Raw genomic sequence first — 24,078 nt, 5'->3', positions numbered from 1 at the left:
TTTTTTGTTTGTTTTTATAATTTTTCCATTTCTCCCTTAACAATAATCAGTTGAAAGTTAATGTCTCACAGCAGTCAGTGTGTCTCTCTAAATTCTTTCTGCCCCTTACTCTGCCTGATTTTAGAAATTAGATAAACACCTGTCAGAATTCTTTCTTTTGTAAGTTTTATTTATTTCTGTACCTATGATACATGTTTAAAATTGGTTCTTTTAGACTCATGTGCTCTCAAAAATAAATAAAAAAATTTTTTTTTAATTTTTTGATTTCCAAAATTGGTTCTTTTAGACTCTGAATAAGGTCATGAGGGACTCTGCTAAGTCTTCAGTCATTGAGTTTAAATAAATGATCTTTATGTTGTTTATTTTTGCTGCCAGATAGCTATCTGACTCGTTTCTGAGCTCTCAGCAGGATTATCAGTAGTTGAGGTTTTCAGATAAGTTGAATTCTGAGCAGGTGAAATGCTAGTCATGAGTAACAAAAAAAAAATTCACTTTTGTTTTTCTGCTACTAGGTGATCAACTCCTTAAGAAAAAAGACCTGTCTTGGTCATCTGCCTAACTTCAAGACAGAACTCAGGCATTAAATAAATGTTAAAGGAATCCATTGTCCCTTTCTAATCAGCCTATAATTGTTACAAATGTGCAAACCAAATACTCACTAGAATTATTTTAAAATCATAATAACAAGCTTTATGATTTATTGTGTGTGGTCTTTATGTCAGCTATTATGGTTGTACTAAGGTCTTTGTTTCCATCCCCATTCTATGATGCATTCAAGATAAATCAAGTGGTATTATCCACAAAAGAGGCTATAATAATTTGTTGAGAGATGTACCTAATTTTCTTCACAATTTCTTTGCACTTAACTGAAAAATCCAGTAGAATTCTGTTTCTAGGTCAAAAGGTGTTTGCTTTTTATTAAATTGCTTTTTCTCCCATGTTGACTCACATCAGTAGTTTAATCTGCATAAAGCAATCACTGGTTTACTATTTAATTTTTAGGCATAAAAATTTAAGACTGCCACAATTTGGCTTTTTTTAGGCACAGTAAGTAAAATATCTAATTATGAAAAAAATTTTTAATTGGTTTTGACATCTTCCGTTGTGTGGATAGAGTGATTTTTCATTTTCTGTATCAACTATTCCTTTTATCTATGCATATTTTAGTTTGGAAAATATTGGAAGAATTTGAGTTAGATCAAAGCTCATTTAAATATTCTACACATAGTTCGGATATTTTTAGATTGTAAACAATCTAAAACTCAAATTAGATCATTTTAATTACTGTGGTTTGTGATGAAATTTTGTTTCTAATGTGGAACGCTTCACAAATCAGTGTGTCATCCTTGCGCAGGGGCCCTGCTAATCTCTGTATCATTGCAGTTTTAGTATTTGTGTGTTGCTGAAGCGAGCACTGTAATGAAAATATTTTACCCTGATTCAGTGTATCATTTTCTCATAAAATCTGTAAGAATCTTGCTTTTCAAAGTAGAAAAGTAAAAAATAGAAAGTAGGAAGGTAAGCTAAAAGTTCCCTATCTTCTCTACCTTTTTGGTTCATATTAGTCATCAATATCTTTACTGACTTCTTGCTCTAAAATTACATGTGGTACTCTTGAAACATTAATATCCATTAAACAGGGAATAACAAACATATCTTGTTACACAGATAATTTCATTCAAGTGAATCAAGGATATTCTTTGGAACTTGCACTGGGCATTATAAAAACTAAGAGAAGTAGTAGAGACAATTCTCATTTTTAAGGAATTTATAGTTGAAGAGATGGGACATATATTCAGCAAAGAAAGGTCAATAAATGTATAATAGAGGAGCAGAGAGGGAAAAGAGCTTGTTATGGAAGAGAGGGGGATCACCAGAGAAGGCTTCATGAAAAAAGGTAGAACTTGAAATGAACTTTGAAAAAATAGTTGGTACTGAGATACCCAGAGAAGGATGGGCAAGTGCGATGGAAAGGAGACTAGATTGTGTAACATGTTGGCAGTTGGGGCTTTAAAAGGATCCAGGGATCCTTACCTCAGTAGTCAGAGAAGAGTGCATTAGTAAGTTTTGAGCAGAAGAGTTATAATATACAGTAAGAACATCAGCAAGTGAGTTTTGTACAAAAAGAAATTGAAAATACAGACGAAAGGCAAGAAAGTAGCTTAAAATCCTAGAATTAAGGATTAAATTAGAACCTAGAATTAAGGGGGTAGTAGTTGAATAGAAAGGAGGTGACATGTGAGGGATATAAACTACAAATTGGTAAGCCAAGAAGAATAATGACTATAGGTAACAGGTGGTAAGGAGAATGAGGAACAGAAAGAGAAATCAGACAGGATACCTGTTTATCATAGGAAGAATATTTTGTTTCAAGCATGGCTATTGAAGTGGATCAGAATGTCTGAGTGAAAATACCGAAGGGGAAGTTAGAATTGGCTCTAGAGAGAGGTGAAAAGTAGCCTTATAATTCTGGTACAGTCTAAAAGATTTTATTAAAGTTGTTAGATTAGGTCGTAAGGAGATCATGTCAAGAATGGCTCCACTTTCTTACAGAAAGGTTGCAAAGCTAGAATAAAGAAATTAAGCATATTTGTCGCAATAACTAAAGGGGAAATGGAGTCAGTTAAGTGTATGGTACTGGAAAGAACTGAAAGTGCATTAGTTTGGTGCTTAAGACCTCCTTGGTGACTTCTAAGTGATGGAGCCATTGAAAGACAGGCCATTGGAAGGGGACAAGTAAGGTCAAGTGATAAAAAATGTTTTTCATAGAGATTTGTGCATGCATGAATTTGTTTTATCTTCCCTCAGGAAATACTCTGATTACTTCAAGCTACAGCCCAAAAGAGCTCTGAAGTACTTTCACAAATCTCAATTTACCTAAGTTGACAAATGTAGTATATATCACTAGTATTTAGGCAATTTTTATGCTAAAAAATTTGAAAAATGGAATGCCATTTGTTTAATTTAATTTAATTTAATTTAATTTTAGAACCTCCCACCTTCTGTCGTGGCTACTGTTGGTGGTAAGATTTTCACGTTTGGCTCCTACAGGCTTGGAGTACACACCAAAGGTAATTGCTTTTCTTTGTTCTACTGATAAGAACTTTCAGTAACAAGCTCTTATTTATTCATAATTTGAAAGTAAAGAAGAGGAAAATACCCATTATCTCACTACTCAGCTAATCATCGTTAATGCTTTCCTGTATTCATTTTACATATTTTCTTCTGTACATGTTTGTATATACTTTAACAAAAGCATACTTTACTCTTGTTGACTAGAAATAACTTTGATTTGCAGGAGCTGATATTGATGCACTTTGTGTAGCTCCAAGACATGTGGAGAGATCTGATTTTTTTCAGTCTTTTTTTGAAAAATTGAAACATCAAGATGGCATTAGAAACTTAAGAGTAAGTATCCTTTAGTATTTAATATTTTGAACTTATTAAGAAAAGCTAGGCCTTACGGTTGTCAAAATATTTAAGAAGTCACTACATCTGGGGGACCTCGGTGGCTTAGTCGGTTAAACATCCGACTTTGGCCCAGGTCATGGTCTCGCAGTTGGTGAGTTCAAGCCCTGCCATGGGCTCTATATTGACATCTCAAAGCCTGGGGCCTGCTTTGGATTCTGTGTCTCCCTCTCTCTATGCCCCTCTGCCACTTGCGCTCTCTCTCTCAAATAAATAAACATTAAAAAAATTTTTTTTAATTTTAAAAAAGAGGAAGCCGCTACATTTTATTAAAATAACAAATGATTGAAAACATGGGCTTTACAGTTATACAAACCTGGGTTTGAATCTGGAATCTACCACATATTAACTTTTAGATTTTAAGTTACCTATTCTCTTTGAGCCTAGTTTCCTCAGCTGTAAAATGGAGATGTACTGATAACTTGTTACAAGGTTTTTCTGAGGATCGGTGAGATAATTGACATAAACATTTACTATAAGATCTGATAAATGGTTTATGCATATCAAACGATGGCTATTATTATGTATAAGATTAATAGTAACTTTGTGTATATGTAGCCATTCATTCAGCAAATGAAATTTCAGCACCAGTGATTTGTCAGATACTGTCCTTAGTCCCACAAATACAGTAGTGAATAAGACCGTTTATGGGAGGGAGGGATTGGGGAAATTAAACAGATAGCTTTAATACTATCTGAAGTGCTAGGATAAGGTGAGTTGAAAGGATCTGCATTATTTGGGTATCTGGGAATGGAGAAGGAGGTTAAGAATTTGTTAGGCTGAGGAATTAAGGAAAGCTCAGAAAGACATCGGTTTCTACTAAATCAAATTATATTGATTGTATTTTTCTAACAGATTAAATCATGAGCTCTGGTCATGTTTATTTCCAGTACTAGTGCCCTTTGTAAATAATCAGTTTTCAATTTAATCTCAACAAATAGTAAGTACCCAGATGATAGCAGTTCTGCCTGCTAGTTTCTGATGAAGATTTTTAGGAGGATAATAAATTTGATAACTATGGTCTTGACATTTTGTGTGTCTTAAATAACACAATCACAGAGTAGAAGTATTTTTCTAGAATGTGAGACCCAAGAATATTTTTGCTTTTTAGCAAAATTATTCACATTGGCACTTTAGGAAGGATAAAGAAAGGATTACACCTTTGAAGGGATTACTTATGTGTTGTCATCGTTGTCCTCTTGTAGGCTGTAGAAGATGCCTTTGTACCTGTTATAAAGTTTGAATTTGATGGAATTGAAGTAAGTGTTTAATATTTTTCTGACTTTGTAATTGAACTATTTAATACATGAGGTTTTTTTCAGTTTTGTTTTCTTTTTTAAGTCAGACTCACATAGACACATATTTTAAAGAATCAAATAGTCTTTAAATAGTTCCTCACCTTTCTTTCTCCTGTATCTATTGACTTCTCACTGTGGAAAATGAACCAGCTTCCATCCCTACTCCCATGATTTTTATACACACCCTTTGCATTCCCATAATCTAAAATAATTGTATTACTATAATTTTGGTTGGAACATATTCAATATTTACATTATAATGATCTTATAAATGATGTTCAAAACTGACCATAATGTGTACTAGATTACCATTCTTTGCTCTGTGGCACTGTGTTTCTTGGGAGTCAATAATTGTTTTTGCATTTTGTTTGCTTGGTTTTTATACATAACACTATTTCAAACTCAGTCTCTGCTAGCTGTCTAAATCTCCAAATAGATTTAGATTTCTCAGGTGTTCTGTCATTATCAACTTAAAAAGATATCTGACTCTTCTCAGCTGTTCGAATCCACACCCAATTCTCCATGAATGATATACAACTAGCATCCTGGCATCTTTCTTTACTATCATCCCGGGATTTCCTTTCACATCTCTCTAGAGGTTTCTTCTTTTTTGACTTCCTGTCATTTTACGGGCACTCATCCACTAGCTTCCTGAGAAAGAGCACATATTTTTGAGATCTTGCAGGTTTAAAAGTGACTTTATTTTGTTCTCACACCAAAATAATAGTTTGGCTGAGTATAGAGCTCTAGGTGGGAAATAATGTGTCTCAGAATTTTGAAGACCTTGCTTCATTGTCTTCTACCTTCCATGCTTTGTTGAAAAGTGTGATGCCATTTCGATTTCACATCCTTTGCTTGTGACCTGTTTTATCTCTTTGGACACTTAATGTGATCTTTTTTTCCTGGGCTTCATAGTTGTTAAATTCATGGCAATAATATACTTTGGTATATCTTTTCAACCAAATATGCTAGGCACTAATAGTCCTCTTAAGCACTTTGGAAACTCCTGTCCTTCTGTTCTTGGAAATTGTATTGAATTCTGTTGGATTTCCTACCTTTGTTTTCTCTCCTTTTTCTGTGTATTAGACCTCCACATCCCTATATTTTTGTTCTGCTTTTTGGGGTTTTCTCATCTTCCAAACTTCTTATTGTCCTCCCTTTCTGCTGTCATATTTTTAAGAATAACTTTTTTATTTTCTAAATGTTCCTTTCTATTTATTTATGTGTTTATTTACAGCCTCCTCCTTTCCTGGTTATAATATTTTTTATCTCTTAAATCTGCTGAGTCAGTTACCACTCATCCCCATCTGCTTTCATCATTTTTGCTGTTGTCTCTTTATTACCTTTGTTCTAGTGGGTGATGCCTTCAAAAACAAAATAATATAAAAAACAAAATGAAATTATGCTGGTATTTTAATGGGGTTTCAATAGGGAGTGAATGTAAATGTGTGTTGGATCTGCCATCTTTTCTAGAAGTTCACTCATAAGATTTCGATGTTCTTTTTAATGCTCAGCATAAATGCTAAATTAAAATGCTTTCTCTTAATTTGCAAACTTAATTACCATCACAGAACTTTGGTGATTTTCCCATGTGAGATTGCCTAGATAGGCTTTTTGAAGTTTTGGTAGACCTTCCCAAACTAATAATTAGAACTTTATACTTTTAAGGTTGGGAGGGGGGAGAATGGACTAGAAGGAGAAAAAGTAATATTTTTCTCTTTTTTTTCTTTTTTCCTCTTTTTTTTTTTTTTTTTTTTTTTTCATCTTTCCAAAGATTGATCTAGTCTTTGCAAGACTGGCAATACAAACCATATCAGATAATTTAGATCTAAGAGACGACTCTCGACTGAGAAGCCTTGATATAAGGTGTATTCGCAGCCTAAATGGTAAGCTTCTAAAAAGAAATCTCAGATACCTGCTTGAAAACAATTAGACAAAGAGATCTTTTTGCAGAACTATTAATGGACTTTTCAAGGGATTGGACTCAGTTAAAAATGATGTGATTTTCTTTATATAGATCATCTGACCACATTTAGGCGTTTTAAAAGATACATTTATTTGAAATGTTGTTTGTAGTAATGGTGCACAAACTTAATGGTCTCAGGACCCCTTTGCACTTTGAAAAATTATTGAGGACCCCAAAGATCTTCCATTTATGTGGGTTATATCTGTCAGTATTTACTGTATTAGAAGTAAAAACAGAAAATTTTAAAGTATGAGTTTATTTCAAAATAATAAACCCATTCTAAGTGAATATAAATGCATCTTTTCTGTGAGAATGGCATTTTTTGCATTTTTGCAAATCTCTTTAATATTTCCAATATTTAATATTGGAAAAAGGAAGAGAATTTTAATAGCTTTTTCAGAAAATTATGGATATTCTTTGATGCTACACCAAAACTTGACCAGTGACAGTGTCTTTTTTTTTTTTCTCCAACAGCTCTATTAAGGTATAATTATATGCCATAAAATTTGTCCCTTTTGGGGTACAATTCCATAGTCTTTACTATATTCACAGAGTTGTCCACCACAGTCCAATTTTAGAACATTTCATTATCTTCAAAAGATCCCTCTTACACATTTACGGTCATTCTCCTTTCCAACCCCCAGTCCTAGGCAACCACTAATCTACCTTCTGTCTATAAATTTGCTTTTTCTGGACATTTCATATAAATGGGATCATACAATATGTGGTCTTTTGTGTCTGACTTCTTTCACTTAGCATAATGTTTGTGAGGTTCATCCATGTTTGTAACATGTATCAGTAGTTCCCTTTTATTTCTAAGTAAAAGACTTTTTTTAAGGTTAATTTGAATATCAGTTAACTTTTTATACTCTGTTATATTAAAATCTATTGGTCTGTTTTGTTCTTTGAATGGATCTTTTACCCATACATGATTTTATATACAGTCATGCCTTAGTCGTTTGGAAAACACTGGTTCACAAAGTTATTTGGATCTTCTAAATGTTAACACACATTTCCTTATAAGGTACCCCAAAAAAGGTACCTTATAAGGTACCACATTCATTAATGTCCCCACCAATCTCACCAGACAAGTCTTTAAATACTGGAAAGCTGCCAGGCTCACAGCAGATACTGGTTGTCCAAAATTTTAATTTTTACTTGAAAGCTCCAATTTTATTGTTGGTAGCAAGTTTTGTTGTTTGTTTTCCTTGAAGTGAGGGGCTCACTTTGTTTGTTCATTGTTTTAGAATCTAAGTGAAACTGTTCCTTGAAAAAAGCAGGTCGTTCAGCTTTCTTCAAACTTTTCAGACACTGCAGGGTTCCTTTCCTGTTTTCTAACTGCAGATGTGTAGTGGTGAAGATACATTGTTTACTAGTACAGCTTTGGTACCAGCAGTTTTACCCACCACTGCTTTTGCACCATCAGTGCAAATGTTAACGCAGTAAAAGAGGCAAAGCCTTATCGTTATTATAAGAACAGGTTTGACGAACTTTGGAGGAAAAAAAGTAGGTTGACCTGACAGATTCCCCGGGGATCCACAGACTGCACTTCCGAGAACCACTGGCTTATAGCATCTTTTATTTAATCATTGCATTTTTGTTGTACTTCAGGGTCCAACAGTAAATCACAGTGTTTGTGAAATAAGGTTTACTTTAAAGGAAAAAGTTTTGTAAGTTGGGGACATTTGATTAACAGTAAAGTCAAATGTTGAAGAAAGCTAAAGATACTCAGACCCATGTCTTCCTTTAATGTTGAATTACGTTACCCATGTGCTTTTTAATTCTTTAAAAGCAAAGTGATTTCTCATAAAAGTGCTAAATTTCAAATACATAGAGAAAATAAACCCTCGCATTTTATTATCTTTGATATTTTTAACCTTTGAGAGTCTGGAAATTAGAAGCCATCTGAATTAACTGGATGTTGTTGCATAATGAAAAATGAATGCTTTATCTTTTTCAGGATGTAGAGTTACTGATGAAATTTTGCATTTAGTGCCAAATAAAGAAACTTTTAGACTCACCCTAAGAGCAGTCAAATTATGGGCAAAACGTAAGTATCCCAGATCTTTTAAGTTTACACTGTAAAATTACCGCTTTCAGTTACTAATGATAGAAGCACATATGAAAATTCCTGAACCTATTGATACTGTTAGGGATTGAGGTCCAGTAAATTTTGGAGAATCTGTTTCTTTTTCAGGTACAGTGGTTATGGTGATCTGATATGTGACCATACCTCCTTCTTGCTTGATTGAAAACTAAAAACTCCTGACTTCCCATCTTGGGTTTTAGCCAGCCAGTCAGAATGAGTTAGAACTTGAGGAGTGAAACCTTCGTTGTTCTTCATGCTCTCGATGGGGCAGGACCATCTTATTCATCTTTGTCTCCCCATTACCATCAGAGTGTAATTTATAGTAGGTATTCGGTAAAGTTATTAAGTGGAGAGCCTATAGTGATAGTTTCAGCTTCTTTCTGTTTTTGCCTTGTAACACTTTTCTAGTAAAGCCTGGAACTAATTTATATATATACATAGGGTATTGTTCATAAAAGGCCCAAACCTAAGCTGGCACAGCACATTTTTCATAATTTGTAATTATATTTAAGTAGTGCTATACTTCTGGCACCACGTTTTACATAGTCTAAAAATGCACTCGCCGATAAAATTTTTTGTGATGATGGAAATGTTTTCTGTGCTGTCCAAAAGTAACCATGTGGCTATTGATCACTTGAAATGTGCAACTGAGAAACTGAATTTTTTAATCAAATTAAAATTTAAGAGAAGTGAAAGCATATATTCATGTAAAAATTTGTACACAGATGTTCATAGCATTCTTCATAATAGCCAAAAAGTAGAGACAACCTCATGTTCATGAATTGATGAATGGATAAACTAAAGGTGATAGGTATAGCCATAATGTGGAATATTACTTGGCAATAAAAAGGACTGAAGTAAATTCCATTTATATAAAATGTTCACATTAGGCAAATGTAGAGAGATAAAAAGTAGATGAGTATTTGCCTAGGTCTGGGAAGACTGGGAGCAGATAGGAGGGGAGCAACTGCTAAAGGTTTCTTTTTGGGGTGGTGAAAGGGTTCCAGAATTAATTATGGTGATGATTGCACAACTCTGTGAATATACTAAAAGCCATTAATTTTAATCTGTTACATGGATGAATCTTATGGTATGTGAATGATATTTCAATAAAGCTATTACAAAAAAAAAAAAAGTACATATGACTTGTGGCTACCATGTTGGAAGTACATATCTAAAAAGACCTCAGGCAAGTAGGAGTTATCCTTGGACTCAGTTACCTGGTATAGTCAGGATAAAGTAAGTTGCAAGAAAGGGATATCACAATTTTTTTTTCCTTACAAATTAAATTACATAACATGTTTTGTCAATCCTTAGACGTATATTTTACCCATTTAACATATCTGAAATTGAAATTTTTGTATCTTTTTCTCTTGCTTGCTTAGTGGGACATAAAATAACACTATGTTGGGGTACCTGGGTGGCTCAGTTGGTTAAGCATCCGACTCTTGATTTTGGCTCAGGTCACAGTCTCACAGTTCATGGGATCAAGCTCCACGTCGAGCTCTTCTGCACTGACAGCTCAGAGCCTGCTTGGGATTCTCTCTCTGCCCGCCCCCTGCTTGTGCACATGCTCTCTCTCAAAATAAAAACATTAAAAAAAAATGTCCTATTATGTAATTGAGGACTTAGTAGTTTTGATCAAATATGGTAATATTTTATAGATTGCTACAAGAAACAATCATAAGAAAAATGAGTACTATCAATGGTGTATTGTACTTTATGGAGAGGTACCCAAAGTCTGCAAAATACTAAAATTAGTCCAGCTTTACACTTGATTTTTAAATGCCCATGAATATAACTAATGAAATGTTTATTCTTCCTACTTGTAGTCCCTCCAGATATCTTTCCTCTTTGTTTTCATTTTTTTCTCAACCATAGCTATTGAAAAGTGGGAAATTCCAATGTTTTATAGTAGAGCCTGCTTGGGCAGTCAGAACTTGGGCAGAGAACTGAGGGGTCTGTTTTTGGAGGGCAAAATAGGGGGATAAGATGCAGTTAATGGCTTACTAATAGAACTGTGGGCCTAGCATGAAGGTCTGCTTATTGATAGTAATGTTATTTCAATAACTAAGCAACAATCTTAGGAACTAAGTTATCCTATTCCTTAGAGTTGAATGTCATGGATAGTAGATCCTAACAATAGTTAACAAAACATTAATTTTCTAGGACGTGGTATTTATTCCAACATGCTGGGATTTCTTGGTGGTGTCTCCTGGGCAATGCTGGTTGCAAGAACTTGCCAATTATATCCAAATGCAGCAGCTTCTACTTTAGTTCATAAGTTCTTTTTAGTTTTTTCCAAATGGTAAGTATTTATGGGCATACTTTCACTATCTTATTAACTTCTCCCTGTATGTAAATTTGTTTGGCAATTTAAGAGTAATGCAGAGACGTTTTCTCTTGTCTTACATTCTTTTTAAGTTAAAAGTTTAAAAATGTCAAATTTGAGACAATGATGAGACACCAGATGGTGCTCTCTTCTGGCATTGAGGGTTTCTGTAAATGTAGGCTTTTAGCTTGAGAGTGGTCATGATAGATTTTGCTCTGCTGACTACTAGCTATGTAGAGGTTAACATATCCTATGTAAAATGGAGGTGATAATCATAGCTACTGCATGGATTTATTAGGAGTATTTTCAGTTAATGTCAGCTCTTAACTGCTCTTAAATTATCAGTTAAATCCATAAAAGCAAATAGAAGGAAGGGGAAAATTCAGATTTAAATTAGCTACAGCTTAATGAGCAAAACAATATTTGTTTTGCCCTTTCAGAAGATACATTTAAAATAAGCAGCTTTTAAAAAAATAAAATTAAAATAAAATAAAATAATAAAAAATAAATAAAATAAGGAGCTTTTTCCTTTGTGTACTTCCTTCCCTTGCCCACTTTTTTTTTTTTTTTTTTTTTTTTTTTAATACCAAATACCCAGCCATAATGTTTGCCATATGAAAGTTGAAACAGAGTCTAACGACTTTTATGGTTCCTGAAGTGAGGTCCTATGTCAGTTAATTTGCCTTATTCATGTTAGGGAATGGCCAAATCCTGTCCTGCTGAAGCAACCAGAAGAAAGCAATTTGAATTTGCCTGTTTGGGATCCTCGGGTATGTGACTTATTATGGAAATTAATTAAACCTTTTAGGAAAAGGACGATTCTCTAAACTGCAATCTAAAGATAATTTCTCTTGTTTCTGCTCATCTTCCTTCTGTATAGCTATAGTTCTTTCCTTCTGTCTGCTGTGTCTTTTGGTGAAGATGACCTGTATTCCAAATTCTGATCCAAATGTTATGTCATTAAAAATCACCCACATAAGACTAGATGAGTGAGTGTATCAACCAAAATGTCGTAATCTGTTGCTAAAAACTTACAAGTAATTAATTACTAAAAGTGCTGAAGTATATAAAAGATTTACTTTGCAGTGCAATTTAAAGCAGACTCATGGTTCTAAGCTAGCATAACTCTCACCTTGCATTTTAATTTGCTTTTAGATTGAGTGCTCATTCCTCTGAGTTACCTAGGGGAAATTACCCATTGAGTAGGTGCAGAAAGAGGAGTGAGAAACCATTGGATTAATGCTTTTTGCAGCTCTGATACTGTGTTTCCTTGGTTTTAAGAGACCATCGTTTATAAGATGCACCATCCATTTAACAGCTTTTCAGGGGAAAAATAAACTTCTGCAGAGTTTCCTTTGACTATCAGACACATCTGACTTCAGAAATAAATGTAGTTGGGGAGGGAAAATGTACTTCTTAGAATTGAGGAACTGTAGTATTAAATTTATATTTCATATTCTTCAGACTTTTGGGGAAATGAAGTGAGGACAACTGAAATAGGAGAATAGATCAATTATTCTGCTTCTAATTTCACAGGTAAATCCATCAGATAGGTATCATCTCATGCCCATAATCACCCCTGCCTACCCACAGCAGAATTCTACGTATAATGTGTCCACCTCAACTCGAACAGTAATGGTAGAAGAATTTAAACAAGGTAAACTTGTTGGCCCTTTGCCCTTTATGTATTCCCACAAGTTTTTGGTTTACAACAGTTTTATTCTAAAGTTCAGTTATGCCTATTATTTCTAAAAATTCTTTCAAATATGTATTTTTTCAGTAGTTAGTTTTCTAAAATATAATATTAAGTCCAAAATGGAACCAGCCCAATCTGTTTGAAATTGATTTTTGTGTTATGAGAAATTCTTTTTTTTTTTTTTTTTTTTTACTCAAGAGTTTGTTGAGGTTAGAGATTTTGGGGGTAGGTTGATACAGAAACTGATAATAAAATAGCCAGTTTTCAAAATCAGTCTCTGTCTCGTTTTTAATTTAGGTCTTGCAGTCACAGATGAAATCCTTCAAGGGAAATCAGACTGGTCCAAACTACTTGAGCCACCAAATTTTTTTCAAAAGTATAGGTATTTGAAATTTTTCATTTTGTGTGTGTGTGTTTAAGGAAGAATGTTAAATTTACAAAGTTAATATATGATGGGTGACTGTTGTCCCTTACATTTCAAGTGAGGTAGAGAATAGGTTAGCAGAAATCCTAAATGATGAGTTTGTGTATTCTAGTAGTATCTCACCCAGTATTAGTGGTGTTTTTGTTTTTAGTGAATTGATTTTTGATTATAGTGTCTAGAATTGATTTTGTGAAAATCAGAGCGTGTTCTAATTTTCATAAGCTATGTGTCTGCATTAGTTCTTATGTTCATTGGGAGGAAGAAAGAAAAAATAATGATGGAAAAGCAGACCTAACAATGTTTCTGGCTTTTTTTTTTCCATGACTGTTGCTAAAAATTCTTCACAGACATTATATAGTATTGACTGCCAGTGCATCAACAGAAGAAAACCATCTAGAGTGGTAAGTGATATTCAAGTTCTGTACTTAAATTTGTAGTGATAACATTTATATGACGCTTTAGGTTTATAAAATACTTTATCACTAAAATTATTAAATCTTATTAGTGACTGTTATACATGACCATGGAGCATCAGTGTTTAAGAAATGCCATCAAATGAATGTTTCAGAATTAGAGGTAATACAGGATAAGGATATATGTATGTTCTTTGCCTTTGCCACTTCTCAGATTTAAGCAAAATTGTGAGGCACTTCAAACAATTCTGATACCTAGGCTCAAGTTTTCCATCCTTGCCATCATGTTTCCCCTTCAAAACTAAAAGGAAAAGATATTTTATATATTCTTTTAATTTAGGAGATTAGGGACATGAAAGCTTCTGTCAACAGAGAGGCATTTTTGGTCAAGGAGCAGTGCTTTCTTTCTAGTACATTTAAGTTCATGCCCTTTGCCTCCAGTGTGTAGACATCCCTAACTCTATTAGGCAGAAGCTATTAGGCCACCAGAGATGGCTGTGCTTTCCTCGGGTCTGACTTCTGGGAAAGAAAAACACAATACTGTCTTACTTTTGCTTCCAAAGTTTAGTGCTTATTTTATTGATAATTAAAGAGGCACTGAAAAGAATCCTTTCACTAAAACAACGTATTTCATTTGTCTAGATTGGGAATCAGGAAACTATGATCTGGGCCAAACCTAGTCTGCCACATGTTTTTATAAATAGTTTTATTGAAATACAGCCACACTCACTCATTTATATGTTGTGTATGACTGCTTTCCTGCTATATGGCAGGGTTGAATAGTTACAACAGAAACTCTATAGCCACAAAGCCCAAAATACTTACTCTCTGACCAACACTGAGTAGAAACCCAGTGTTTCATAAATGTGCTGTTGAAGCACACACAATTACAATGTATAAGCTTTTTCAAGTGTTTGAATAATTAAAAATGTTCTTGTAGTTTTTCTAATTAATAAAATCATTGTAAATTTACATAGCTGACAGCAGTCACATGTGTTAAATGAGATAGAAAATAAAGTTGCAGATACCTGATGAAACTTTCTATATTTTAGTAGTATCTGATCTGACTTTACTGAATTCTTTTTTAAATGTAATATCTAGTACCAATTTTATGAAAATCAGCATGTTTTATTTCATTTAGTGCCAGTTATTAGCTTTTTTTGTTCACATGATTTAAACATATCTTAGCCTTACGGTTTAGATACAAGATTTGAAAGTGAAAAAAATCAACAGTTTTTGTTCATACTGAGATCATGACTATTTTATGGTCTAAACAGGCAGGGTAGTTTAGATTAGGAATTCATTAAGTAGATCATTTCTTTTAAGGGGGGGGGGGGGACACAGAAATTGACAAAGTAACTTGTCATTTACTTAAATGGTATTTTAAACAGTCCCTAATATATTAGACTGAATTTTTTTTTTTTTTTTTTTAATTGAACATGTAAAGCATCATAGCTATCATATGCCTTTTTGGGTTACTTAGGTGTAGTTTCCAAATTTCATATGGAAAGATTTTGTCCACTCTTCTATTTCAGGGTTGGATTAGTAGAATCTAAAATCCGTGTGCTTGTTGGAAACTTGGAACGGAACGAATTTATTACTCTTGCCCATGTAAATCCCCAGTCATTCCCAGGAAATAAGGAACATCATAAAGAGTAAGTTAAATATTTTTTAATACTGTGTTTCTTAAATAATGTTATTTGACAACAGGCATGATTTAAGATCAGTTGTGACATTGTCATTTAACAAACATTGATGGGGGATGATGATACATTATGTATTTGAACATGAGTGGTCCTACATTAAAACTAGTATATGCTATGTTGGTAGCCCACAGACCCCAGCAGAAACTCCCATCACAAGTTTGGAGCATCTTTATGAATATATTTGATGCGTTACTTTCAAAGCCATTTAATCCTCTTTATTGCAACACAGGGTAACTGATCAGTGTTTTTTGGTGTCAATTTTAAGAATTTAGCCAAACCAGGGTGGGGGGCCACCTGGGTGGCACAGCCAAGCATCCAACTCTTGATCTCGGCTCAGGTCATAATCTCACAGTTCCTGAGTTTGAGCCCCACATGGGGCTCTATGCTGATGGTGCAGAGCCTGCTTGGGATTCTGTCTCTCCTCTCTGCCCCTCCCCTGCTTGTATGTATGTACACTTTCTCTCTCTCAAAATAAATAAATAAATAAGCTTAAAAAAAAAAATGAATTTAGCCAAACCAGGGAGACTGGGTGGCTCAGTCAGTTAAGCATCTGACTCTTGATTTCAACTCTGGTCATGATCTCCTAGTTCATGAGTTTGAGCCTTTGGGCGGAGCCTGCTTGGGATTCTCTCCCTCTCTCTCTGCGCCTCTCCTGCTCATGCTTTCTCTCTCTCTCAATAAATAAATAAATAAACTTACAAAAAAAAGAACTTAGCCAAACCATTGCAATTTGTATTTATGTTTCCATGGAGATTGAGTTTGAATTACCAAATGACATCTGTAAAATTATAATAAATAAATAAATGGAAATTAAATTTTTTTATTTTATAGCAACAATTACGTGTCAATGTGGTTCCTTGGAATAATTTTTCGGAGAGTTGAAAATGCAGAAAGTGTTAACATAGACCTGACCTATGATATACAGTCGTTTACTGATACAGGTAAGACTTTGTCATCATGGAGCTATGGTTCTCAAGTTTGGTTGTAACAGTATCATCTGCCATGGATCTGGCTGGCTAGATTTGTTAATTGGTTAAATGAATGTGTACATCCATATTATGAAAACCTATGCTCCTATTTTAAAAAGGCATAGTGAAATAATTTCCAAGACATTAAGTAGGGCTAAAGTTGCAAAACAGTATGTATAGTATGCTACAATTTCTGTAAATAAATAAACACATTTGCTTGTAAGTACCTAGAATATCTTTGGAAGGATATATAGTTTTAAAAAAAAGAAGGTGGTAGAACTGGTTGCTTTTTAGGTCAAGGAACCAGGTGTGTCTAGGGGATAGTGTGAGGAGACTTCTTTGAACTGCTTGAGTTTTGTGCCAAGTGATGGCATTATCTATTTCAGAACAAAAAGAAGACTAAAGAAACTATACAGGTTATTTTTATTTTCAGTGTGCGCAGATATGTGCACTTGATAGTCTTGATTAGGTTTCAGAATCAGAGAAAGAGTGTCTTTTACATCTAGCTCCCTAATAACAGCTCTCTGGAATATCTTAACGTATCTTTTATAAATTTGGAGTTGTATTAATCTGGAATAGTGTACATTCATACTATTAATATTTTTGGCTTGGCTTATCTGAGTTTTCTAAATTCTTCTAAACTAGCTTTCACATTTATCATGAAAATGCAGATTCCTGTACATCACGTCGGCACTACCGAATCCCACACTCTGGGAGTGGAGCCAGAGAATCTGCAAGTTGAACAAGCACTCCTGGTGATGCTTTTATAAGCAATCTGGAATGAAAACATGGATATACATTTTTCCATTCTAATTTGGGCTCATTTTTCCAAAAGCAGGAGATTGGGAAGCTCTGTTTGTTGTAGATTTATAGAATGTTCTTCTCCAGATAGAGATTCTGAGACCCCAAGCGAGGAGATAATGTACCACATTTCACAGTAGTTAACTATGCAAAAGAAGCCTCTCCTCTGTGTCTTCAGTAAGCTTATGATCTAATTTGGTATTCACAGTTAAACGTACATTAAATAATTCGTGTTAATAAAACTGACTTTGTTACAAGATGTGAAAAGTGCTAGAAAGGGACTCTAGGGCTGTGTGTATTCCACCATCAGCAAGTATTCAGGGCTTTTGAGCCTCATTTCCCCACCTGTACAATAAGGATGTACTTCTGGATAGTTCCTGACAGTCCAATATTCTATGATTAGTGTAGTAAAAGAAACATCATGGTGGATGACAACTTGTATTGCATCTTGGATCTTTAGTATAAGGATTAGCTTAGACTTGGGTGAGTAATTATGAGAAGAGATTGTCTTTTGGGAAAATAACAGTAAACAGGATTTGGAAAAAACTTTTTTCATGCATTTTAATGAGATTTGATTATTGGAAAGTCTTAGAAGTTGGACATGGGAAAACTAGTTGGTACTTAAATAGGATTGTGAAATGAAAATGTTTTAAAAATACTTGTTCTGTAAGCAGAGTGGGTATGTATGTTTGTGAGATTATGGGGACATATCAAATATATGCATTTTGGAAAAGAAAACAGACTTCCTGGTTGAGGAAGAAGTTGCCCATTTAACATACTAACATTGTTACAGTGTACAGACAGGCAAACAATATAAACATGCTAAAGGAAGGGATGAAAATTGAAGCAACTCATGTTAAAAAAAAGCAACTTCATCACTACCTTCCCGCAGAGATTCTTCAAAAGAAGAAAAAGGTGAGTTTGTAATGTTAACTCTCCAGTATGGTTCCCCTCAGACAGATGTTCCTGGGATCAGATTGGCATTCTCACAGCTCCCAAACCTATTAAGAAAAAAAGGAAAGAAAAGTACATTTCAGTCTAGAACTAAAATCTCCCCTTCATTCATCACAAAAGATTCATTTTATGTACTTCAGAATTGAAACCAGTAATTATTCTCATTTGCTTTTTGAAATCCTAACTGCTTTTCCCTCTTTCAGCAAAGTCTTTCTGATGTCAGTCGAAGTTCAGGTGGACCTCAATCCAAAAGATCATCTCTGGATAGCAATTGTTTGGATAGCTCCAGAGACACTGATAATGGAACTCCTTTTAATTCCCCAGTGTCTGCAAACAAACCTTCCAAGCCTGACGGTCTTCCTTCAGGAGAAACAGAAAGGTCTGCACTTCAGAATTTTCCTTTCACTCTTCAGTTTGAGGATGATGTAAACTTTTCTGTCCTTAGCTAAGTATCTTAACTGTTAAAATACCTTAGCAGTTACTAGTCATTTTCTGACTAGAAATACTTGACAATGCGTTGTAATCCTGTGGGACGTGGTATCGGCTCATGAATATGTAGGACTTTAAAAGTACACAGAAATGCCCAGGTCTTTTCAGTTTTTTCTCATTTTTCACTCAGTCCTCTGCCTTTTTTCCTCTTTTCTCTTCCTCCAATGGAACATTAAAGTAGGAGTACTTGAAAGAAGTCATCCTGAATGTTAGAATATGAGTGTTTTAAATAAGTCACACAAAGTATTTAATGATAATTCAACACTTTTAATAGGAATAATACTGAGCCTGCTGCTGTAATTGCGGAAAAGCCACTGAGTGTGCCACAAGCTCAAGGACTGTCTATCCCAGTCATTGGTGCAAGTATGTATCTGCACTTCTGTTAATAACCATTCTACTATGTATATATTTAATTGCTAGAATTTTTCTTTTTTCCTTTTCAGAAGTTGATTCTGCAGTAAAAGCCGTATCGCCCCCAGCTGTGTGCACCATTCCTACTGTAGTAGGACGAAATGTCATTCCTAGAATCCCAGCACCCCACAACCCTGCCCAGGGACAGCCACATCTTAATGGAATGTCAAACATAACTAAGAATGTTGCACATAAGAGGTCCCATTCCCCATCCGTAGATGGGTCTTCTAAGAGGTTGAAAGAAATAGAAAAGGTAAAGTTACAACCTTAGTGGTAGTCCTTTTTTTTAAGTTAAACTAAAGAAATTCACAACTCTCCATAGCTGTCTTAGTGTTCTGTTAGGATTTGTTTAAAAAGAATATTTACCCAAACCCTAAAGGAATAATACTGATTGTTATCCTAAATTCAGATTACTAAAACTTGATCTGAAAACTTGAGTAATTGGTCTGAGTTTCTCTTTGACTTACACAGAAGTTACTATTGGTAACCAGTCATATTTATTGTGTTATAATGTTGATGTTTTCTGCCTCCAGTAGGTGGTGGTAAAACTATTATCATCTGAATTGATTTAACCAAAAAGGTCACTCAAGTTGAAGTTAAAGGTGGCAGCTAAATTTAGTCTAATTTAAGTTGCAGTAGTTTTGACAGTAGCCTTATCATTAGCCTCTCAGTTTATATAGATTGTATGGGTTTTGTAGGTGATAATAGCAATTCATCTTAGTATTTATATTCCAGTTTATTCGACTTGAATCAACATTTAAGGAATCACGTGCTCCTGAAGACAGAAAAAGAAAAGCAATGGTAAATACGTTAACAGTGTGCTTCAAAATATTACTTTCAAAGAGCCATAGATCAGGAAAAGGACTGTATATTTGAAAATGGATCATATTAGATAGGTCCGTGAAGTTTGGGTTATGTTTTATTTTGTGTAGACATAAGCATACATAGGAAGGAAAGTTTTCATTTGTATATAATTCTATTTTTAGGATGCCATTGGAGGAGAATGTATGCCTATTCCAACTATTGATACATCACGCAAAAAGGTAAAGTCTTACTCGTAGGTAATCTACAGGTACGAAAAGCTTAAGAGCCATGCACTGGGTGAAAGAAAAGGGTAATAAGATTTTGTCCCTGTCCTCAAAGATGAGCAGTATAGTTTGGAGTTGGGGTAGAAACGCAAGCAAGGTCTGGTCTTAAATATATGTACTTCCAAAGTCAGGAAAAGAGGAAGTTATTTAAGCTTAGCTATTCATTCACATTACGTTCAACCTTTGTTCTTTTTTCAAGCACAGTAATTTCTTACCAACGCTTGATACATCTTTTGATGTATACCATTGCTTACTGTCAAAACTTAGGCTTGATACTTATTAATATTTTGGAAGAACCTAATGTAATGGAATACATAGTACCTTTAAAACATGAGCTAAAGAACCCCTAAATCTTAATTTCAAAATTTATTTTTCAAAGAATCGCCATTGAAACTAGTAATACAGTATTATTAAGCATGGAAGGCTAATAAGTAGGTGCTGAAAACTCAGCCTTGTGTAGATCAGAGAAGTCCTTTTCTGAGCATTTACAGTCAACAAAATGGCTTATTTTCACCCCCATCGAAAAGTACTTATCACAATCAACCAGGCTCCTCACAATGTAATAGCCATTTAATTTTATTTGTTAAAGTTTATTTATTTTGGGAGAGTGCAAGTGGGGGAGGGACAGAGAGAGGGAGAGAGAGAATCCCAATGCAGTGCTCCATCTTCCAAACCGTGAGATCATGACCTGAGCCGAAGTCAAGAATCAGATGCTAAACCGACTGAGCCACCCAGGCACCCCTTTACTGGCTTTTGAAGCAAATAGTATCATACTTTATATTAGCTGTAGAATTCATAAAAATTCCTTTTAACATAAAGAGTACGTTACAAAAAATATGAGTATATGATTATATGTGATAATGGAAGAAAAAAATCTGGTATGGTTATTAAGGTACAAGACCATGAAATGACAGGCTGGGTCTAGGTTGAAAATATTTCAAGTATAGAGGGTAAGGATATAAACCAAACAAATGTGGCAAATGTTTAATAATGTCTGAGTGTTAATTGTGGCATTAAAAAGTCTTCATTGTCGTATTCTCTACTTTTTTTGTATGTCTGAAATTTTTCATGTTTTTTGAATGGCTGTGGGTATGTAGGTTTGGCCAAGTTAGTGACATGAGAGAATTAACTCTTGCGTACTGTTTCCATCACACAGCTATCTGTAAGAGGTCTCTTTCTCAATTTCTCAGGATTTACCTTCATGATATAATCATCTTTAGTATCCTCAGAAGACTTTATATAGATGTACCTGAGTTTCACTATCACTGAAGTTAACGTTACCTGGTCTGACTACAAAGTCCATTTTCCTGAAAACTCCTCTCACAAGTTGGATTTACAGTGTTGTTCTCCACGAATATATGACAGATCCTGTTTTCTTCTGTAGCACACTCTTTTTTCACCCACCACCACCACTTTCCTGCTTAGTGACCCTGCTTTTCGTACTTCTCTTTACCATTGCCTGACTTTGTGCATTTCTCAATCCAGAAGTGGCGAGTGATTTAACAAAGCCCTTTTTCCTATACATACACTCCTCCCACTTGCACCCTTTCCCTGTGCCTCTGCTTTTCACCTCTGACTGCATAAAAAAAGTCCCCAAACCAAGGAAATGACTATGAACATTGGAAGAAAGTATTCAACACATATGTGAGTGTTTAAGAGCTTAAGGAATTTGAAGGAAAACTCAGTTTTGTGACTGATTTACTAGTTGAGGCTTTATAATATATGTTTGCTTTTCCTTCTTTATTTCTATTCCTTTCTAATAGAGACTACCCAGTAAAGAACTACCGGATTCATCATCTCCGGTTCCAGCAAATAACATTCGAGTCATCAAAAATTCCATTCGACTGACCCTTAATCGGTAAAAGCAGTGCCTCCTTACTTAAGTGAATATGCAATCATTTAGTGGCATAGAGCAGCCACTCTTTTTAAAATAGAAGTGGCTGTCACACATATAATAAGGTGAAAGTTACAGTCATCGGACTAACAAGCTTGAAGTGGTTTTGAACTCTCACACTTTGACCTGCAGATGCCGTAGCATTCTCTCATTGATTTGCTACGTACACTTCTGTGAGGATCATCTGCTATCAGATTGTCATCTGCAATGTTATGGCTTTGCGTTGGAGGTTTTACTGCCTTAACTTTCAATGCTTGTTTCTCTGTTGTGGGAACCAGTTCTTGGCTCTTTGGACATGGATAAAACGAGGCCAGAACTTTTTTTTTTTTTTTTTAAGTCTTATGTTATAATCATTGTATAGAACTGAAAAAGTTGAAAACAAAAAAACTGTAATTTTCCAAATGTTAACACATTTACTTTAGCCTTGAAGCCACTTTGTGAAACCTGAGATAAGTGAATGTGAGGTATCTTTTCTGCTTTCCTCATTTGTGTAGATGTACTTATTGTCTATTCTGTTGATTTAAATTATTTTTTTCCAGAATGGCACATGGAATATTTAAATTTTTATTTTTTTGTGCCTTTCTGTCCAAATGTTGCATAGTTACCAGGGAGGATTAGTCCAGTGATTACATAAGAGTTGGGCACCATAAATTCTCTATATTTTGCCTCCCATGGAGGCCTTCGAAATGCATCTTTATTAAGAATCAAAATGTAACCAAGATACTGAAAGTCAGTATATGAATGGTGAAATTGTTACATATCCTAGCTCATGCCATTCTTGTTAGTTGACTGGTGTTTTTTACCAAGGAGCAACTCATTCCAGCATCAACGAGATACCTTTAAATATGGCAGACTTGTATTCTTGAGGTGTAAAATTAACTCGGCATGATAATTCTTGACCATTACTTACCCCACAACTTCAAATAGTTTCTTCATGGACTAGGCATGCAGAAATAAGCAGTGGATTTTACTGAAACCTAAGGCTTTGGACGACATTGTTACCAACCATTAATTGGCTCAGGACCTTTGTAATTTTTATTTAACGATATGAGTTGTCTTTTTTTACACTGCTTTTTTCAATGCATTTCTTAATATTTTTTAAGTTTCATGAACGCATGCTCAGTTTATTAAAATCCATAACCATGTAATTCTTCTTGTAATATGTTGATTCAGTGTTTTGTAAATGAAGTCGTATGTATTTTCAGAGTATTTTTGTATGTACTGTAAGATACCATCTTTTCAAAGAGAAAACTTTAAAACCTTTACTGTCTCTCTTTAATTTTTTTAAATGTGGATTAAGCTTGAATTACTCTTAAAATGAAAATGTATAGATTGCACAGCCAGGAATGCTGGTATTTATTACTTTCTTCAGCTTTCACTCAGCAATTTAGTAGGTTCTGGTAGGAAAAACACAAATGGTACATTTGAATGGAGCAGGGAAAATACTTGGTTGTATATTTTATAGGACTCATGGGACCCGTTTAGCCCGTGGAATAATAGTCCATTTTCTCTCACAAGCCCCTTACCACAGAGTTGAAATGCTTGGAATCCTGATAGAGAGCAGTATCCTTCTCCCACTCCTGTTCCGTGATCCCTCGGTTACTGAAATGGAAATTCTAGTATTTAATCTCTTACAAGGGACAACTTAGAAGAGCAAGGAAAAAATAGTTGTTGTTCTGTTACTCTCTTTTTACATAGTAAAAGGCAAAAGTGAAATCCTGTAACCAAGTTGTAGCTCACTTGGAAAGCTCTTCTTTTAGCCAACCCTTTCCTTTATTCAAGTATTTTTAAATTTGTCCTATAAAAACTCTTTGAGCAGAAGTAAAAGATTATGAAAGGACTAAATAATTTAAAAATTCTTCAGTTAGGAAGATTTGATTAAATTTTCTGTATGTGCTATGTTTGCATTTCTGTGTTTAATATCTAGCTATTTTCCCCTTCTTTTATCAGTATTCAAGTCTCTAAGAATTCTCATGTTTGCCTTCCTATATAAACATTCTTTAGAATGACTAGTAGAGTTTTTCTTCAATAAGAAAGCAACAGGCCTAACCCTTATACCACAGTATAGTCATTTCTCGTCT

The 24,078-nt window shown here is 34.5% G+C and overlaps 1 protein-coding gene and 1 non-coding gene across 4 annotated transcripts in view; one reads left to right on the top strand and one right to left on the bottom strand.

Moving 5' to 3' along the window:
* Positions 1-23,260, top strand: part of PAPOLG (poly(A) polymerase gamma) — a 29,040-nt gene extending 5,780 nt beyond the window's left edge. The window contains exons 4-22 of one of the 3 annotated variants that reach the window (XM_060604993.3): positions 2,990-3,071; positions 3,299-3,408; positions 4,674-4,727; positions 6,541-6,652; positions 8,693-8,782; positions 10,991-11,129; positions 11,851-11,923; positions 12,690-12,810; positions 13,147-13,231; positions 13,621-13,674; positions 15,222-15,341; positions 16,224-16,333; positions 17,955-18,076; positions 18,319-18,494; positions 18,879-18,967; positions 19,048-19,268; positions 19,751-19,816; positions 20,002-20,058; positions 21,867-23,260. In XM_060604993.3, the coding sequence (XP_060460976.1) occupies positions 2,990-3,071; positions 3,299-3,408; positions 4,674-4,727; positions 6,541-6,652; positions 8,693-8,782; positions 10,991-11,129; positions 11,851-11,923; positions 12,690-12,810; positions 13,147-13,231; positions 13,621-13,674; positions 15,222-15,341; positions 16,224-16,333; positions 17,955-18,076; positions 18,319-18,494; positions 18,879-18,967; positions 19,048-19,268; positions 19,751-19,816; positions 20,002-20,058; positions 21,867-21,965 (1,980 nt within the window). In that variant the 3' untranslated portion in view covers positions 21,966-23,260. Of the gene's footprint in view, positions 1-2,989; positions 3,072-3,298; positions 3,409-4,673; positions 4,728-6,540; positions 6,653-8,692; positions 8,783-10,990; positions 11,130-11,850; positions 11,924-12,689; positions 12,811-13,146; positions 13,232-13,620; positions 13,675-15,221; positions 15,342-16,223; positions 16,334-17,031; positions 18,077-18,318; positions 18,495-18,878; positions 18,968-19,047; positions 19,269-19,750; positions 19,817-20,001; positions 20,059-21,866 lie in introns of those variants that run through there. The other 2 variants (XM_060605013.2, XM_060605003.3) reach the window with 2 other exon arrangements.
* LOC132672603 (U6 spliceosomal RNA) lies at positions 1,310-1,415 on the bottom strand. The gene has a single exon (XR_009607594.1). It is a non-coding gene; the product is annotated as a U6 spliceosomal RNA (small nuclear RNA).
* Positions 23,261-24,078: the final 818 nt, after the last annotated feature.

The sequence above is a fragment of the Panthera onca genome, chromosome A3, assembly GCF_046562875.1.
Source record: "Panthera onca isolate mPanOnc1 chromosome A3, mPanOnc1 haplotype 2, whole genome shotgun sequence".
NCBI lineage: Eukaryota > Metazoa > Chordata > Mammalia > Carnivora > Felidae > Panthera > Panthera onca.
Note: the sequence above shows the minus strand (reverse complement) of the source record. Positions and strands in the feature narration are given on the sequence as shown.